At 40.9% G+C, this 18,705-nt stretch overlaps 1 protein-coding gene and 1 long non-coding RNA gene across 2 annotated transcripts in view; one reads left to right on the forward strand and one right to left on the reverse strand.

The window, feature by feature from the left end:
• Positions 1-14,110, reverse strand: part of LOC105532074 — a 48,854-nt gene extending 34,744 nt beyond the window's left edge. Inside the window, exons 1-2 of the long non-coding RNA XR_001004909.1 lie at positions 13,625-14,110; positions 13,141-13,161 (exon numbers count right to left, since the gene is read on the reverse strand). This is a non-coding gene — a long non-coding RNA (uncharacterized LOC105532074). The remainder of the gene's footprint in view (positions 1-13,140; positions 13,162-13,624) is intronic.
• Positions 14,111-14,202: 92 nt separating this feature from the next.
• The window catches only part of SMC5 (structural maintenance of chromosomes 5), a 112,808-nt gene continuing 108,305 nt past the window's right edge, over positions 14,203-18,705 (forward strand). Inside the window, exon 1 of the mRNA XM_011970154.1 lies at positions 14,203-14,482. Coding sequence (XP_011825544.1) covers positions 14,298-14,482 — 185 coding nt within the window. The 5' untranslated portion in view covers positions 14,203-14,297. The remainder of the gene's footprint in view (positions 14,483-18,705) is intronic.

An 18,705-nucleotide genomic window follows, 5' to 3' on the forward strand; every position in this document is an offset into this window, starting at 1 on the left:
GCAAGGACTTCATGACTAAAACACCAAAAGCAATGGCAACAAAAGCCAAAATTGACAAATGGGATCTAATTAAACTAAAGAGCTTCTGCATGGCAAAAGAAACTACTGTCAGAGTGAACAGGCAACCTGCAGAATGGGAGAAAATTTTTGCAATCTACCTATCTGACAAAGGGCTAATATCCAGAATCTACAAAAACTTAAACGAATTTACAAGGAAAAAAAAACCCATCAAAAAGTGGGCAAAGGATATAAACAGACACCTCTCAAAATAAGACATCTGTGCAGCCAACAGTCACATGAAAAAATGCTCATCATCACTGGTCATCAGAGAAATACAAATCAAAATCATAATGACATACCATCTCATGCCAGTTAGAATGGCAATCATTAAAAAGTCAGGAAACAACAGATGCTGGAGAGGATGTGGAGAAACAGGAACACTTTTGCACTGCTGGTGGGAGTGTAAATTAGTTCAACCATTGTGGAAAACAGTGTGGCGATTCCTCAAGGATTTAGAACTAGAATTACTATCTGACCCAGCAATCCTATTATTGGGTATGTACCCAAAGGATTATAAATCATGCTACTATAAAGACACATGCACACGTATGTTTATTGTGGCACTGTTCACAATAGCAAAGACTTGGAACCAACCCAGATGTCTTTCAATGATAGACTGGATAAAGAAAATGTGGCACATATACACCATGGAATACTATGAAGCCATAAAAAAGGATGACTTCATGTCCTTTGCAGGGACATGGATGACGCTGGAAACCATCATTCTCCGCAAAGTATCACAAGGACAGAAAACCAAACACCGCATGTTCTCACTCACAGGTGTGAACTGAGCAATGAGAACACTTGGACACAGGGCGGGGCACATTACACACAGGGGCCTGCCGGGGGGTGGGGGCCTGGGGAGGTATAGCATTAGGAGAAATACCTAATGTAAATGATGAGTTGATCGGTTCAGCAAACCAATATGGCATATGTATACCTATGTATTATACCTGCACGTTGTGCACACGTACCCTAGGACTTAAAGTATAATAAAAAAAATTAAGACAGAAAAAAAACTATTCAGACAAGCATCCAACTCAAAACATTAGAAAAAGAACATAAAATCTAAAGAAAATAAAAAAGAAGGAAAATATAAACAACATTAATTAAATTTTTTAAAAAACATCTAAAAGGGAAAGAATAATTTGTGCAAGCACCTCAGGCATTAGATAGCATGCAAAGGAGACCCCTACCCTAAAAGCCTTTTAGTGAGGCTTCAAACATTCCATGAGCATTCTCAGTTTCCGATGTGAGTTGAGAATACCAGGCTATTCTCATGTCTTGTTTTTTATTTGCATTTTATGTGGCAGCTAGAAGGTAGCCCTGAAGAGTCAAGGAAGTTGTTACCAAGCCCAGGAAGAGTTGTAGCCATGGAAAAAGTGTTGTGTAATGGGGACTGTGGCCAAAGGAGGTAGAACTCAGCCACTACCCAAATGCAGTCACCCTCCAGTCTCCTGCTAGAGTCTCCCACCAGCCAATCAGAGTCAGAGGGGCAAGCAAGCCTAGATGTGACTGGCCAGAGAAATCAGGCTCCCAGGGCATAGCGCAGGTTGAGGGACAAACAAGAGATAAGTAAGTGTGAGCAGAGAAAAACCAGCACAGAATCTTTAAATCTCTTAATGATTTTTCTCATTTTAGAGCATTATCTAGGATCTTCAGCAGTGGGGATTGTGATATCTTTCTTTTGATCTTAACTAGAATGAATGCAAAGTATCTTCATTAATTATAATTCATGCTCTAAGTTTTTGATATATAGCACTTACCAAGTTAAGAAACCTCAGTCTCATTCCTAGTTTTCTAAGAGTTTATTACAAATAGACATTGAACTTTATTAGATGTTTATTTGCACATATTGAGATAGTGATTTCTTCCCTTTGATCCATTAATATGGTAAATTACATGGATATATTAAAGATTTTCTCTTTTTTTCCCATTGAAAATGTTTTACCTTTTACGTGAAACATAACTGTAAAAGTGTGTAGATAAAATGTATGTATATTTTAAGGAATAGTAATCAAATGAGCACTCATATAACATTGATACAGCATGAGAAATAGAACATTACCAACAATTTAGAAGCTGTGTACTACTCCCAAATCACATATGCTTTCCTCTGCCAGAGAGGTAAGCATGTTCTTAAAATTCATGTTAATCTTTTTTTTTTTTAACTTCTTCTTATGTAGTCCTAACTCTTATATATGCATCCTAACAATACATTGTTTAGTTTTGGTTTTTAAAAGAATGTTCAGATAAAATCATTGTATATATATTCATCTATAACTCATCTTTTTTTGCTTAAGATTATACTTTTGAGATTTAGTTATGTTGAATTTCTAGCTGTAATTAATATTCACTATGGTATGGTACTTCATCAAACGATTATACTGCAGTTTATGAATCCATTCTACTGTTGATAAATATTTGAGTTGTTTCTAGATTTTTGCTACTGTGAATCACTGCGCTAAAATACTCTTTTATAGGTACCCAGGTACCCATGTGAAAGAATTTCTTTAGGTTATATATCTAGTATATACATTGCTGATTTGTAGGATATGTACACTTTACCAAATGATAAAAAACTGTTTCCCACTGGCTGCACTAATCCACGCTACCCTTACCAATATACTTACGTGCCAAAACTTGTTAGTGTCCAACTTTTTAATTTTTGCCTATCTGATAATGGTGAAAATGTATTTCATGGAGGTTTTAATTTGCATTTATCTAAGTATTAATGAAATTGAGTATATTTTCATATATTCCATGACCATTCACATTTCACCTTGGGCAAAAATGCTTATTTTGTCTATTTGCCTACTGGCTTACCTGGTTTTTTTGTTTATTGTTTTGTTTTGTGGTTTTTTTCTACAGATTCATAGGAATTATCTAATATCCCATATACTATGCTTCTGTTTGTTTTAAATGATACAGATCAATCTGAAAATTCATAAGTTTAGAGGATTAGGATGTGGACAACTTTGCAGGAAGCATTATTCTGCTTACCACAGTTTTCTTTTGCTATTAGGTCAGACTTCTTAGCAAGACAAGTTTTGGTTTTTCCTTTTTTTTTTTTTTTTTGAGACAGAGTCTCGCTTTGTCATCCAGGCTGGAGTGCAGTGGCCAGATCTCCTCTTACTGCAACCTCCACCTCCCAGGTTCAAGCAGTTCTCCTAACTCAGCCTCCCAAGTAGCTGAGATTACAGGAGCATGCCACTGCGCCAGGCTAATTATTGTATTTTTAGTAGAGACAGGGTTCCGCCGTGTTGGCCAAGCTGGTCTCAAACTCTTGACCTCAGGTGATCTGCCCACCTTGGCCTCCCAAAGTGTGAGGTTACCGGTGTGAGTCACCGTGCCAAGCCTGGGTTTTCCTTTTCAACTCTTCTATCCTATGTTCTTCATTTATTTGGCAGGCTAAGATATTCAATGCAGTGCTCAACAGAAGTAGTGATAGTATCATCTTTAACGTTCTTAAACTAAAGAAAATATTTCTAAAAAATTCGTCACTGGCTGGGCGCGGTGGCTCATGCCTGTAATCCCAGTACTTTGGGAGGCCGAGGTGGGCGGATCACAAGGTCAGGAGATCGAGAACATCCTGGCTAACACGGTGAAACCCCGTCTCTACTAAAAATACAAAAAAAAAAATTAGCCGAGCGTGGTGGCGGGCGCCTGTAGTCCCAGCTACTCAGGAGGCTAAGGCAGGAGAATGGCGTGAACCCGGGAGGCGGAGCTTGCAGTGAGCCGAGATTGCGCCACTGCACTCTAGCCTGGGCGATAGAGGGAGACACCGTCTCAAAAAAAAAAAAAAAAAAAAAAAAAAAAAAAAAAAATCGTCACTGAATATGAGTTTACTGAATGTTTTTGAAGTTGCCTTTTATTGGTTAAAGAAAGTTGTCTTCTATGCATAGTTTCCTAGAAATATTAACCATGAATGTGTGTTGAAAATTATTGAATGTTCACAATTGCAAAGATACGAAACCAACCTAAGTGTCTATCAATCAATGACTGGAAAAATAAAATGTGGTATATATACACCATAGAATACTATTCAGCATAAGAAAAACAAAATAATGTCTTTTCCAGCAACTTGGATGGAGCTGGAGGCCATTACTCTAAGTGAATTAACTCAGTAATGGAAAATCAAATACGGAGTGTTCTCACTTATAAGTGGGAGCTAAGGTATGGGTATGCAAAAGCATGCAGAGTGGTAAAATGAACTTCGGAGACTCAGAAAGAGGAGAGTGGGAGACAGGTGAGGGATAAAAAGCTGCATATAGGCTGGGCACAGCGGCTCATGCCTGTAATCCTAGCATTTTGGGAGGCCGAGGCAGGCAGATCACTTTAACTTAGGAACTGGAGACCAGCCTGGGCAACATGGCAAAACTCTGTCTCTACAAAAAATACAAAAAAATTAGCCAGGCGTGGTGGCACAAGCCTGTAGTCCCAGCTACTTGTGGGGGCTGAGGTGGGAGGACTGCTTAAGCTCAGGAGGTTGAGGCTACAGTGAGCTGAGACCGTGCCACTTTTCACTGCTCTCCAGCCTGGTAACAAACTGCATATTGGGTACAATGTATACTACTCAGGTGATGAGTGCACTAAAATCTCAGATGTCACCACTGTACAACACATGCATGTAATAAAAAGCTACTTGTACCTCAAAGGTTATTGAAATTATATATTTATAGTAGGTATAATAAATAATGCATATTATTATATATTATATATTACATAATATACATAATATATATATATATTTGCCATGTTGCCCAGGCTGGACTCCAACTCCTTCTCCCATTCTGAATATATATATTATGTATATAATATAATATAATAGCCTTGCTTTAAAAAAATTGAATGCTTTTTCTCCTTTAATCTCTCCTTTAATCTTTTCATACGAAGAATTACATTAATTGATTTGACTTGCTTGTATTTAATCAACCTTGAATTCCTTCAATGAACTCAGGTCATGTTATATTTTTTTTTTTTAGACACTGCTAGATATTTTCACATATCTTCATAAAGTAAGATTAACAGAACATTTTCATTTATTTTAATTTCCTTATCAGATTTTAGACAAAGTTAGACTCATAAGAGGAACTGGAGAGTGTTCTTTCTTTTTCCATGTGCCAAAAGAATGGGTAGAATTAGAGCAATGGTTCTCAACTGAGGGCAATTTTACCCCTTAAGGGACATTTGGAAATATCTGGGACATTTTAGGTTGTCAAAATAAGGGAGGTGCTACTGACATCTAGTGAGTGGAGGTCAGGGATGTGGTTGAACATCCTGCAATGCACAAGACAGTGCCTCACTTCCCCCAACAAAGAACTCTAGCTAACTCCAAATGTTAATAGTGCTGAGGGTGTGAGTTCTTCTCCCATTCTGAATAATCAGAATTTGTACTTGTAATTTTGTCTTTTTTCAGAGGATACTTCAAAAATTATATAAGCTTCAGTCCCCAGAGAACCAAAATATGGTGGAGGAAAGAAAGGACACTGTGTGAAGGAGTGGGGTATGTGTGTCTGTAGGTGTATATGCAGGTGCATGGGAGGGAAAGAGAGACAGAGACAGAGACATACACATACACACACACAGAGAGAGACCAACTAAATACAATGGTAGAGAGAGGAAGCGAGACAGATGGGGACAAAAAGAGACAGAGATGAACTAAAGACAATGGTAGAGAGAGGAAATGAGAGAGATTGTGTTCTGATACAATTTTTTTTTTTAAACCAGGTATTGCTCTGTTACCCAGGCTGTAGTGTAGTGGTGCCATCATGGCCCACTGCAGCCTTGACCTCCCCAGGCTCAGGTGATCCTCCCCCCCCAGTTTTTGTTTTTTTCCTTTTTGTGTCAAATGGGTCTTGCTGTATTGCCCAGGCAGGTCTCAAACTCCTGGGCTCAGGCTATCCTCCTGCCTCTGCCTCCCTAAGAGCTGGGATTACAGGTGTGAACCACCGTGCCCAGCCACAATTTTTGCACTTTTAGTAGAGACGAGGTTTTTGCCATGTTGCCCAGGCTGGACTCCAACTCCTGGGCTCAAGCAATTCACCCTCCTTGGCCTCCCGAAGTGCTAAGATTACAGGCACGAGTCACTGAGTCAGGCCTGTACTGATATAATTCTCAAATTATCAGTTACCAAGAAACTTGCCACAAGCAGTATCATCCACAATACCAAGAAACTGAAGGAGATTAATAAGTGTGGTATACAGTCTAGCAATTCTAAACCTTGGTATCTATCCTAGAGAAATGCTTGCACATGTACATAAAGACATATCCCTGAAACACTGTAAAAATAAAAAACTGGAAGCAATCTATATGTTAAATCAGTAGAGTAATGGATAAAGTGTCATATACTCATATAAAAACTCTACAGCAATAAAAGGGAACTAGATTTATATGTATCAACATGGACACACGTCAAAATATATACTTTTTAATATAAAATCAAACTGTAAAACTATTCTTAGTGTATTTTTATACATTTATGTATGTATTTAATACATTGTGTTTATGTAATACATTTGCACTCAAAATATTACTACATATTCTCTATAGAAAAAATGCATGTAAAATATAAAAATGGCCTGAAAGGACATTATACACTGCACAAGCGCATAAGAGTAGTTAACTCTGGAGGATGAAGGATAAAGAAAAAAGACTGAGAGAGATAAACATCAAATGCACTAGTTTCATTTGTATTATTCTCGCTTTTAAAAAGGGAACGTAGTCATATGTTTCACACGTAATTTTTTATTTTGAAGCAGAGTCTCGCTCTGTTGCCCAGGCTGGAGTGCAGTGGCACAATCTCGGCTCACTGCGACCTCTACCTCCTGGGTTCAAGCAATTCTCATGCCTCAGCCTCCTGAGTAGCTGGGACCATAGGCACATGCCACCACGCCCAGCTAATTTTTTTGTAGTTTTAGTAGAGACAGGGTTTCGCCATGTTGGCCAGGCTGGTCTTGAACTCCTGGCCTCAAGTGATCCACCTGCCTCCCAAAGTGCTGGGATTACAAGCATGAGCCACTGCGCCCAGCCCCACATGTAATTTTTTTAAAAGTAGATAATAGGAAAGAAAAAAAAAAAAACTAGAAGAAATGTCAAATTGCCATGTGTTAATTTTTTTGATTGTAGGAATGTGGATGAGTGGTGATTGGTTTCTGCTCTGTGCTTTCTGGATTTTCAAATTCCCTAAAATAATAACAAAAAAGCGAAAATAATTTTAATTCTAAAAAAAACTATGTCTACTAATGAAAGCAGTGGAAATGAGAACTTAAAACCAGCCTGTTTCTGGGGGAGTTCAGCAGCATCCTAGCTTGTTAGAACAATGCTGGGATGAAAGTGTCACTCTAGGAGACTGATTCCAAAAGACTCGTTTTATAATTTAGGTAGCTGGTTTCTGAAGTCTTACCAGTTCTGACAACTACCAATTTTCTTTCCTTTGGGAAGTAATAGGGTAGGAGAAGAAACACTCGCCCACTCCTGACGTCCTCCTAGGGCTCTGCTTATGTTCCTGGCCTTCATTGGGTAAGAAGGGCTGTGAGTTCAGTAAGCACAGACCTCCAGGAAAGGCGATTACACAGTGCTTTAGCAACTCATTCATGATCTTTCTGAAACTGAAGGTCAGTTCTTCTGGAACAATTTAATACTGTTTTCTCATTTTCTATCCTTGAAAGAGATGAAGGTCCATTCATCTTTAGGCTCTCTATTGTAACACATCACAAAGAACACTTGAAGTGTTACATTAATTCTGATGATTTTTTTGAATCTTTCCATCGGTTTCTGCACCCAATAAATAGGAATTTTAGAAAGAGACCAGTCTGTTGAGACATTGATCCAGCATATAGAAATGAAATCAGTAAAGGTGCTTAGAACCATAGCTGGTGTGTGGTAAATGCTGTTGTATTAGCTATTACTACAACCAGTTCCAATGTTAATACTACTACAGTAAGAAGCAGCAGACATTTTGATCATTTTAAACTTTTTTATGATGTGTGAAACAAATGTTTAAAAATGAAAAACTTTAGAAGCTATTCCTATCTCCAGCAGAAGTCTGCTGTATGGGGTTTTAGTTCCCCCGTGGGAGGGGCACTAGTTTTCCTCAGACCCCTAATCCCTGCCTAGATCTGTTCCACCAATTCTTTAACAAGGTTGATTAGAAAGTGTGTGGTTTTGTTCAGTGTTTGGGAGGTGCAGGTGGCAGGGATGGAATGTGACTTGGTCCTGGGTACCAAGGACTTGAGTTTTAGCATCTGCCTTCTTCCCTCCCTTTCAGGCCATGAGGGTTCACTTATTCACTTTATGAGTTTTCCAAAAGCAAAAGTAATATGCCCTCAGTTAGAGATGGTCTCACAGGGTTCTATTACATGCATCTTTGTTCCAATTTCTTGTGGCACCATTATCAAGAGCTTGGAGTGAAGCCAAAAAAGAGACCATAGAAGATAGTTGTTATGGTCTGAATGTTTGTGTCCCTTCAAAATTTATATGTTGAAACTTAACCCCCATTATGATGGTATTAGGAGGTGGGAGCTTTGGGAAGTGATTAGGTCATGAGGGCAGAGCCCCCATAAATAGGATCAGTGCCCTTATAAGAGGCTACAGAGACGAAAGCTCTTCCTCTCCCCCATGGTAGGACACAGTGAGAAGGCACTGTCTATGAGGATGTAAGCCCTCACCAGACACCAAATCTGCTGGTTCCTTGATCTTGGACCTCTCAAGCTCTAGAACTGCTAGAAATAAATTTCTATTTTTATAAGCTACACAGTCTATGGTATTTTCTTAGAGCAGCCCAACCCAAAAGTATTAAAACAGTGTATTGTGACAGTGAGGTGAAATATATGTATAATCCTTGACCCTGCCGATTTCTGTCAACTTTTTATTTGTGTCAGTTTTTAAAGTTCCTGCAGAATTGGAAGGCTGTCACTCAAAATGGCCCTGCTTACTTACTTCTTGGTCAGTAGAAAATTAAATACAATTGCTTTGCCATGCCTATTAGCTGATGACTGACTTTAAGCCCTGAAAAGTAGCATTGGCTCTGTTGTGGCTCACTCGTTAATTAGCATCAAATTCAGGTTAATTGATATTTTATTTCCAAAGATCTCTCTCTGCCTTTTTAAAACTACCTCTTTCAAGATGGTTTGCAAAAGTGGAATTAAATAATCGAGATGTGGCAAGATAATGTGTATACTCTGACAGGGGCATGAAATTTTCAAAGTGTTAAAAAGCACTGACCTAGTATAGTTTGCCAGAGCATCTTTGGTTCATGCTAACTTCCAGTCATATAGAATCCAAAAAAGAGAAATATTTAAATCAAGAATGGTACATTTGTTTAATGAAATACTATGTGATTACTTAAAACTACATCACAGAAAAATAGTTAATGGCATGGAAAGTTATTCATAATATATTAAGTGGGGGAAAGAGGTATACATAGTACAATTTGTGCAGTATCATTCTTTTTTTTTTTTGAGACGGAGTCTCGCTCTGTTGCCCAAGCTGGAGTGCACTGGCCGGATCTCAGCTCACTGCAAGCTCCGCCTCCCCGGGTTTACGCCATTCTCCTGCCTCAGCCTCCCGAGTAGCTGGGACTACAGGCGCCCGCCACTTCGCCCAGCTAGTTTTTTGTATTTTTTAGTAGAGACGGGGTTTCACCGTGTTAGCCAGGATGGTCTTCATCTCCTGACCTTGTGATCCGCCCGTCTCGGCCTCCCAAAGTGCTGGGATCACAGGCTTGAGCCACCGCGCCCGGCCAGTATCATCCTTTTTTAAAACAAAAGGCGCATACCATATGTACAAGTATACAAGAAAAAAAGATGTCAAAATACACACCAAAATTTTAACAATGATTAGTCCGGGTAGAGAAATTATAAGTTTTTCCTTTGCATGTGTTTGTTTTTCTGTGTGTTTTCCCAAATTTTCTGCATTTAACATGTGTTGCTATGGTAACCAGAGCTAAAACCAGTAACATTTCCTTTTTAAAAGGATGGCGTTACAGCATGACTGAGTAGCTTTAAAACTTGTAGAGCGTCTACATTTGTGGAGTCATCACAAGTTCAGGAACTCATTCTCAAATTTCAAGTTTAAAAACACAATTCGATTAGTTCACTAAAGACTAATCACATAGAAGGAATACATTCTAATGTTTGATAGCACAGTAGACTGACTATAGTTAACAATTATCTATTGTATTTTTCAAAATAGCTAGAAGATTTGAAAGGGACCCATCACATAGACATTATAAATACCCTGAGTTAATTATTACATAACCTATGCATGTAACAAAATTGCACATGTACTGCATTAATATGTACAAACATATATATTCAAAAAATAATTTTTAAAAAGCTGAGGGGGAAAGAACAAATTTTAAAAAGCTGGAGGGGAAAGAACGAATTAAACTTTAACAGAAAGTTAATTACAAAGATAAGTAGAAATTATGATATCAAAAGCCAACAATAGCAAAAATCAACAGGTTATTCCTTTAAAAAGATTAATGAAACATACGTCACCTACTAGATTAATTAAGAAATGAGAGGAAGAAACGAACAACTTAACAGTATCAGTGTGAAAGAGGAAGCATCACCACAGATGCTACAAACATTAATGGATATTAACACATAACTTCATGTAATAAATTTGACAACTTAGATGAAATGGACAAATTACTTGAAAAACACAACCTAATAAAACTGACTCAAGAAGACAGAAAACCTGAAATTATTTAATCATGCTATTCACACAGCTATTTCAGAGGCTGCAAATCTTATAATGCGGGATTTCTTGGCTCCTTACCCCTCTCCTGTGGGATCTAGGAAATAAATGTTGCTATTGATTGCCAAAAAAGGGAAGGAAAAAAAAGGGCTGATCATTGTACAAAAATGATGAATACCTCCCTGCCCTCAGCTCCCATTACTAATGTCTATAATTCTTATTTATCAGGGTAGACTCCCCTAAATGTAATTACTTCATCAAACAATCTGACTTCTCTAGTTCTTGAAGCAGAACCTTTACTTTCCAAAAAACTCATGCTAGCAATGCAGTGAAGGACAGTATTGTGCTCTCCTGAGCACTGAGTTTTTTCATTACTGCTAGCCATTTGAACAGTTTAAAAATTATTCTTTATTTTTGTTGCAGTCTCACCAATGCACCTTAACGTAGCAGTTTCTCATTGTCTGAATTAGTACCCTGGGTTCTTCGTCCTTATGTCCAAGAAAATTAAGGAACATGGACACAAAGGTGGGGTTGCAGCAAAAGTTATTAGAGTGAAAGAAAGAAAAGCTCCTCTCCGCATTGGAGAGGGCAGTCGGACTAAGTTGTAGTAAAAACGTCAGGGTTTTTATAAACGGACTACTGAGGAGAGGGTGTCTTATTTTCCTAGGGCCTGAAGATTTAGTTGGGACCAGGTGTGCTATCGGCATAGAGCAGAGTTTCTATCAGTCTTTACCCAATTCCTTGGGTAATCACATAAGCAGGCTTTTAGTTTGTGTTGCTCTGTGCTGCTTTGTGTCGCTTAAGCTTCTGTGTCTGTTCCCAGACATTTTTTTGCAGCTGCAGGCCTCCCCCCAACCCTCCCTGCATAAGTTTCTAGCTTCCCTATCTTAGTGTGCCTAAAGGGAAAGGAATGTACTTATTAAGGCCCCGTTTTTACTGGGGCCCATTGTATGAGTATGAAGTCGAGACTCCCCCACTCCTTCTGTGCTTGTTTATCTGTGTTTAGAGCTGTCTGTTTATCTGTCCAGGTGCAACCTGAGGTTTTCCCAAGGTTGTTTTATTTTTTGCCTGTTGCTGTGACTTTTCAGGCAGGCTGCTTCTGCAGTCTGAATTTTTTCATGATTTTCCTTTCCGTCTCTCTCATTTTCATTTGCATTTAAGAAAATTTCCAGTAACTACAAGTTCACATGCTTTTTACTTACTCTAATTTTTTCTGTTATAACTTTTGGAGAGAGCAGAGTCCTTGTGTGAGAGGAAGAAGCAGGGACCTGGAAAAGGAGCTTTGTTGTAGGAGTCAGGAATCAGGGTTCTACTGTAACAGCTTTCTAAGTGGCCTTCCACTTCCACATTTGGTCCCCTCTAATCCATTTTCCACGCAGCAACCAGAATGATTATTTTAAAATTTTAAGGCCAGGCACTGTGGTTCATGCCTGTAATGCCAGCACTTTGGGACGCTGAGGAGGGCGGATCACTCGAGGTCAGAGTTACAGACCAGCCTAGTCAAAATGGTGAAACCCTGTCTCTACTAAAAATACAAAAATTAGCCAGACGCGGTGGCATGCGCCTGTAATCCCAACTATTCAGGAGGTTGAGGCAGGTGAATCGCTTGAACCAGGGAGGCAGTGGTTGCAGTGAGCTGAGGTGGCACTACTGCACTCCAGCCTGGGAAACTGGGTGAGACTGTCTCAAAAAACAAAACAAATAAAAAAATAAAAAATAAATTAAAACCTTTAATCAGATCATGGCCCTCTCCTGCTTAAAACTATGCAATGGCTTTCCACTGCTTTAAAAATAAAATTCAGGCTTTTCCACGATGGACAAGGCTCTGCTATGCAACCTTGTTCACTGCTCTGCAGCCACACGGGCCTTCCCACCTCAGAGCTTTCGTCCTTACTGGAATGTTCCAGCAAAATTCTTTTGCCTGGGGTGCTCTTTTCTCAGATGTCACAGTTTCCTCTTGTCCTTCAGGGTTTATCTTAAACATCACCACCTCTAAGAGACCTTCCGTACCTCCCACCCATCAGGTTCATTTTGTTTTCTTCCTAACACCTGTCACAGTCTGAAATTATCCTAATCATTTGTTGTGTCAACCTTAAGTAGTGAAATTTATAAAATAACATTAAGTAGAGTTTATTCTAACGCAAAGCTTGAGGACAGCCACCTGGAAACACCAACTCCAAACAAATAAGGTCAATATTCCAAAGTGAAGTTAAGGTTTCATTTACGTAGGCAGAAGCAGAGAAGGTTCAGCAGTACATTTTCAATACAAGACCAATGCATAAAACACAGCGACTAGATTAGTTATAGATATCTCCATTCCAAGGAGGATAACTATATTAATCTATGAAGAGGGGTAGTGATCTGAGGGGGTCTTACCTCTGTCTCTGTTTGGTCTTCCTGATTATTTACAGGAAAAAACAAGGCAGACATTGCAGCTGTACGCCATAGGACTCAGGCCCCGTAGCCACATTCTTCGCAAGGCTCTGAATAATTTCAAGTTCCAACAGCTTTAAGTTGGAATTTTTAAATTTCAGTTGATTCACTTGTTCTTTTCCTGTCTCCCACAATAGAAAATAAGTTCCCAGGGATGCAACCTTGGCAGGCTCCTAAACTGCCACGGCTCCAGTTTCTTGTAGGTTAGACACTCATTATTAGTTGAAGGAAAGAAGATCTAGGCAGGCCTCGGTGCGCCGCCTCCTCTTTAATGCGAGGGCTTACTAGATGAATGTGAGCAGACGGAAGCAGAACCAGCCTGTTAATGAAGGCTGCGCATTCTAGCTCAGGGATTTCTAGAAACCTCGGGGGCGGAAGTTTAACCAGAGAATTAGGAGGTAAGGAGCAGAGAAGCAATGAGGATAACCTGTGCAGTATAGTCGTTTCACGAGTTTGAGAACGCCTAGCACGATGCCTTCACGGGGCGTCGGGCAGAGTCATTTGAGAGTATTTCTTTTTCGGGGTTTTTGAGACAGGGACCTGATTTGAAGCAACGGGGAAGAAAACCAAGAGGACGAAGAGCCAAGGATAGGCGTGCCCGGGAGCTCTCAGGCGGGCACACGGAAGGGGTGGGAGCAAGCCGGGCCTAACGTACCCCTGGCCTTGGCAGCCCTGGACGCCCCTGGTGCCCACCACAGCTGCCTCCCATCACACATGACTGAGGCTCGGGAAGCAATAAAGTGGCTTTCAAAATACTAAATGCAATTGACATCTTTTCCTGAGTGAAAAAAAACAAAAAAGGATCTGAATGCTGAAATATACAGAGAAGAAACTCCCGTTGCCACGTCCCCCGAGGTCCCCACTCAGTCCCGTCTGTTGCTCCGCCCTTAGTCGGGCTCTAGTTCTGCGAGGCGGAGAGCAGGAGGCGCTGGGTGGGCCCGCTGACGCTCCGGACCTGAACTGCGCAGGCGCGGCGCGAGATCGCGGGAGCGAGCGCGCGGGAGCAGTGCGCGGCAGTTCGCGCGGGAGCCAGGCGCTTGGGCGCCTGGGCTGCCGGACGGTGGGAACGGAAGTCGCTGTGGGGCGCTGAGAAAGCCAGGATGGCGACTCCAAGCAAGAAGACGTCAACTCCAAGCCCCCAGGCTTCCAAGAGAGCTCTCCCGAGAGACCCTTCGTCGGAGGTCCCGAGCAAGAGGAAGAATCCGGCCCCGCAGCTGCCGCTGGTGCAGTCGTCCGGGCCTTTCGTGGAGGGCTCTATCGTCCGTATCTCGATGGAGAACTTCCTGTGAGTGGCCGGGAGGCCGCGCCGCGGGTGTGGAGGCGTGCGGTCCAGCAGGCCCTGGGGCGCCGGCTGCGCGCGGGCGTGGGCGTGTGGGTGTGTACCTGGCTTGTGGGTCTGGCCTTGAATTCGTGCCGGGGTTCCCATGAGGATTTTTCTACGAAGGCTGTGGAGATTGACGTGTATGATGTAGATGTGTGCCTTACGTGATGTGGTTTTTTAATTTAGTCCGCCAAGGTTTTCCAAAAGCGTCTTGTAGCAGGTAGTAGTTGTACGAGGGAGTAGGTCTCTGCCCGCTGGGAGTCGCGATCCATAGCAGCCCTGGTCTGTAATTCACAGAAGTATTGTTCCCGGGAATTTACGAGGAGGCAACAGTTAATTCGGCGTGGTAGGGATGCTGTGGCAGATTCTTAGGGTAGGCATTTGCCACAGAGGAGTAGATAAGACGGTAAAGGTTGTTTGGGATGGGAGGTTACAAGTACAAAAAAATTAAACCTTACTGGCAATTGTTGGATCTTGACCCTTGACCCCTTGACCCTCTAAACCCAGCTTTCTTCCCTGGTTCCTCCCTCTCTCCTTCAGACAACTAGTTATCACTTTAGAATTTAGTAAGTTTTAAATATATCATGTATTTGCCTAGCACCTCACAGTGAATCTGTTCCAAGTCGTCTTTTTTTTTTTTTGAGACGGAGTTTCGCTCTTGTCGCCCACGGTGGATGGAGTGCTGTGGCGCTACCTCGGCCCGCTGCAACTTCTGCCTCTCGGTTTCAGGCTCCTGGGTCAGCCTCCCGAGTAGCTGGGACTGTAGGTGCGCGCCACCACGCCCGGCTAATTTTTGTTTTTGAGACGGAATCTCATACTGTCGTCCGGGCTGGAGGATAGTGGCGCAATCTCGGCCCACTGCAACCTCCGCCTCCCAGTTTCAAGCGATTCTCCTGCCTCACCGAGTAGCTGGGATTACAGGCACCCCCCACCACGCCCAGCTATTTTTTTTTTTTTTTTTTTTTGTATTTTTAGTAGACACGGGGTTTCACCATGCTGACCAGGCTGATCTGGAACTTTTGACTTCAGGGGATCTGCACGCCCCCGTGGTGCTGGGATTATAGGCGTGAGCCACCGTGTCCGGCCTGAAGTCTTTTTTAAACTTGCACATAGTGGCATAAGGATAACAGAATTGTATTTTAACAATACTACCTTTTTTGTTTTCAAGCACCTGTTGTGTGCCAGGTACACAGTGCACTCATTCTTTCTTCATTACAACTCTATCTTGATAATTTCCATTGCTGAAAGAAGCTCAGTAGGTTGTTTTGCCCAGTTTTACACAGCTGTTAAGTAGTTGCATTGCTATTTGAATCCAGATCAGGAAAGATAAATGTAATCAAATGAGTTAGATACCGTAACAACATATATATCAGGATCCTTCACAAAGGATGAAGTGGTTAGTTTTGTCCACGAGTATGAGAAAGGGCTTTGTAAAGAAGATATGAAAGTCTTTGTTCTTGCTCTGTTGCCCACGCTGGAGCTCAGTGGCATGATCAGGTCTCAGTGAAGCCTGTACCTCCCCTTCTCAAGTGATCCCCCTACCTCAGCCTCTCAGGTAGCTGGGACTATAGGCGCATACCATACCTGGCTAATGTTTTAAAAATTTTTTGTAGAGATGGGGTGTCACCATGTTGCCCAGGCAAATCTCGAACTTCTGGGCTCAAGCAACTCACCTCGGCCTCCCAAAGTGCTGGGATTACAGGCGTGAGCCACTGCACCCGTCTAAGAAGATAGGAAAGTCTTAAAAGAAGTGAAGAGTGTTGAAGACAGAAGGAACTGTCTGAAATAGTTTGGTATATTTAGAAAGTGTCAAGTGTTTTAGTAAGGCAAGAGTATAGGATGTGAGTGAGTATTTGGACAGAAGGTAAGCAACCATTGAGACACCTGTATGTTTACTATGCTAAGAAGTTCCAGCATCATCCTGTAGGCAGCCACGGTGTGTTTTCAACAGGGAATGACATGTGTTTTATGTTATTCTGGAAGCACTGTGGAGGATGATTTAGAAAGGGTGCAAGATTGGAAGCAAAAAGACAATACGAAGGCAAGAGATGATCAGAGTGTGAAAGAATGAGATTTGGCAGGATCCAGCTACAGAATAATTGAGGCATGGGGGAAAGGGAGGAATGCAGCATTTTTCCCAAGTGTTTGCCTTAGCTAATTGGTCAGATGCTATTCAGAAGAGAGAGCAGTTTGAGGAGAATAATAAATGCCTCTTAGATCCTGTGATTTGAAGTTTCCTTTGAAGTATCTGAGAGAGATGTTCTATAGGCAGAATATAAGAGTCTGGAGCTTAGAGGAAAGTATGAACGGATGAGAGATTTGGGAGTCATGCATACAGGTGATTGATGAAGTTGCAGAACTGGTTATGGTTGCTCAATAGGAATTATAAATTGAAGGACTAGAAGACCATGTACAGGGTCTTGGGAGAATGCCTGCTTTTAAGGGTGAAACGAGGAAGGACTCAAAGCCAGAAGGAACTATTCAGGGAGGTAAGATGAAAACAATGGGAGGCAATTATCAGAGAAGCCAAGGAAAAAGAATGTTTCAAAAATATCACCTGCTACATTGAAGTCAGATAGCGGGGTTGAAAAGAGCCCACTGTATTTAGCAATTGAGGAATCTTTGACCTTTTAATGAAGCAGTGGAAGCAGAAAACTTTGCAGGCCATAGAAGAATGAATGAGGGTGAGAAAGTAAAACTTGGATGTAAAGAGAAGAAAGAAAAAGTAGCTGGAAGTGCAGAGGTTGGTGAGATATTATTGTTTATTTTAATGAGAGGCCTTTGAGTTTTAGGCAAGAGGTAGAGAAAGGTGGGCTTGGAGAATTAGCAAGGAAATAAGAGGGGTAGTCAGATAATTTAAATGGCCTGGAAGAGAGTAGGGAGTGAACCAAGTCAAATGGAGTTGGGAGTGGAGGGAGAGACTTGGAGGCTGAAGGAATAACACGCGCAAAGACTTAAGAGAAATAAGGAATTACAGTCACAAAACTGAAAGAAGTACATTATAGGTAGAATTTAGAGGTCTGAGTAGAAAATAGGGAAGGGAGATAAAAAGTAGAAAAAGATGAAACTCGGCTATGATAGGTCCTCCTTTTTCTTTAATTTTTCTTTTTTAACAAGTGACATCAGATTTACAGTTCTACCAGCATTACTTAGTGATTGATTGGATGATGGAGTGGTGGTTTGGGTGGAGTCAAAAGCAATAAAAGAACCAAAGATGATGCAAAACTAATGCCGAGGTTTCTGATTTGGGCAATGGTGTCAATGATAATACCATTCACTAAGAGACCGCAAGAGTGATTTTGGATGGGAAAGATGGTGGGTTTAGTTTTAAATGTGTTAAGTTTAAGTTGACTGTTGTGGGACATTCAAATAGCGTTATTGAGGTGATCATTGCACATAGAGGTCATCTGGACTACTTTCAGCATGTAGATAGTATTCAAAGACTTGTAGAAAGAGGGAATCATTGAGGCCATAGAGAATACATGAGATACCTTGTGAAGTATATGGAATGATAAGAAGGTGGGTCTTTACCAATAGCTCTTTCAGAGGGAGCTCAGAGGAAAGGAAGCTCATAATAAGGGAATTCCCCATAAATACATCATAGAGTCAGAAGAACGATTTTAAACAGTGCAGAGGCTTGATTTGGGTAGTTGAAGGCAAGAAAAATCCCCCCGCCCAACCCCACCGAAAAAAAAAAAAGAAACACAGGAGCTTTGTTTTTGGCTACTCTCCCTATTTATAATATTGATGCATATCTTATAGGCCAGAAATTCTCATGCTTTTTCCTGTTCAGTTTTCTTAAATACCAGTTACATCATTGTTTTAGTATAACATTCACACAGAGATTTCACAACAGGAAATCCAAGTGTTAAAAGAATGGGACTTCGTGTGTTGAGAGTAAGAAGTTCTATGTCAGATAATTTTCTACATTTCTGAAGTTCCCAAACTGGTTTTATTGTAACCATTATAAAGAGCTCTTTTGGGACCCAGGTGCTAGCAGAACAAAATGGCTAAAAAGATATAGCACATGCTGTGTAGAGGTATGGGATTAGCAAACCTGCCAGAAAATACTTCTTTTCCACCTGTATTTTGATTGCCACCTGACATTTCAAAATCATTATTTTCTTAAAATATTAATGTGCGCTTGGTTAAGTTATTTATATACTTAGCAGGTGAATAGCAGGCTA

Source organism: Mandrillus leucophaeus, unplaced genomic scaffold (assembly GCF_000951045.1).
Source record: "Mandrillus leucophaeus isolate KB7577 unplaced genomic scaffold, Mleu.le_1.0 Scaffold93, whole genome shotgun sequence".
NCBI lineage: Eukaryota > Metazoa > Chordata > Mammalia > Primates > Cercopithecidae > Mandrillus > Mandrillus leucophaeus.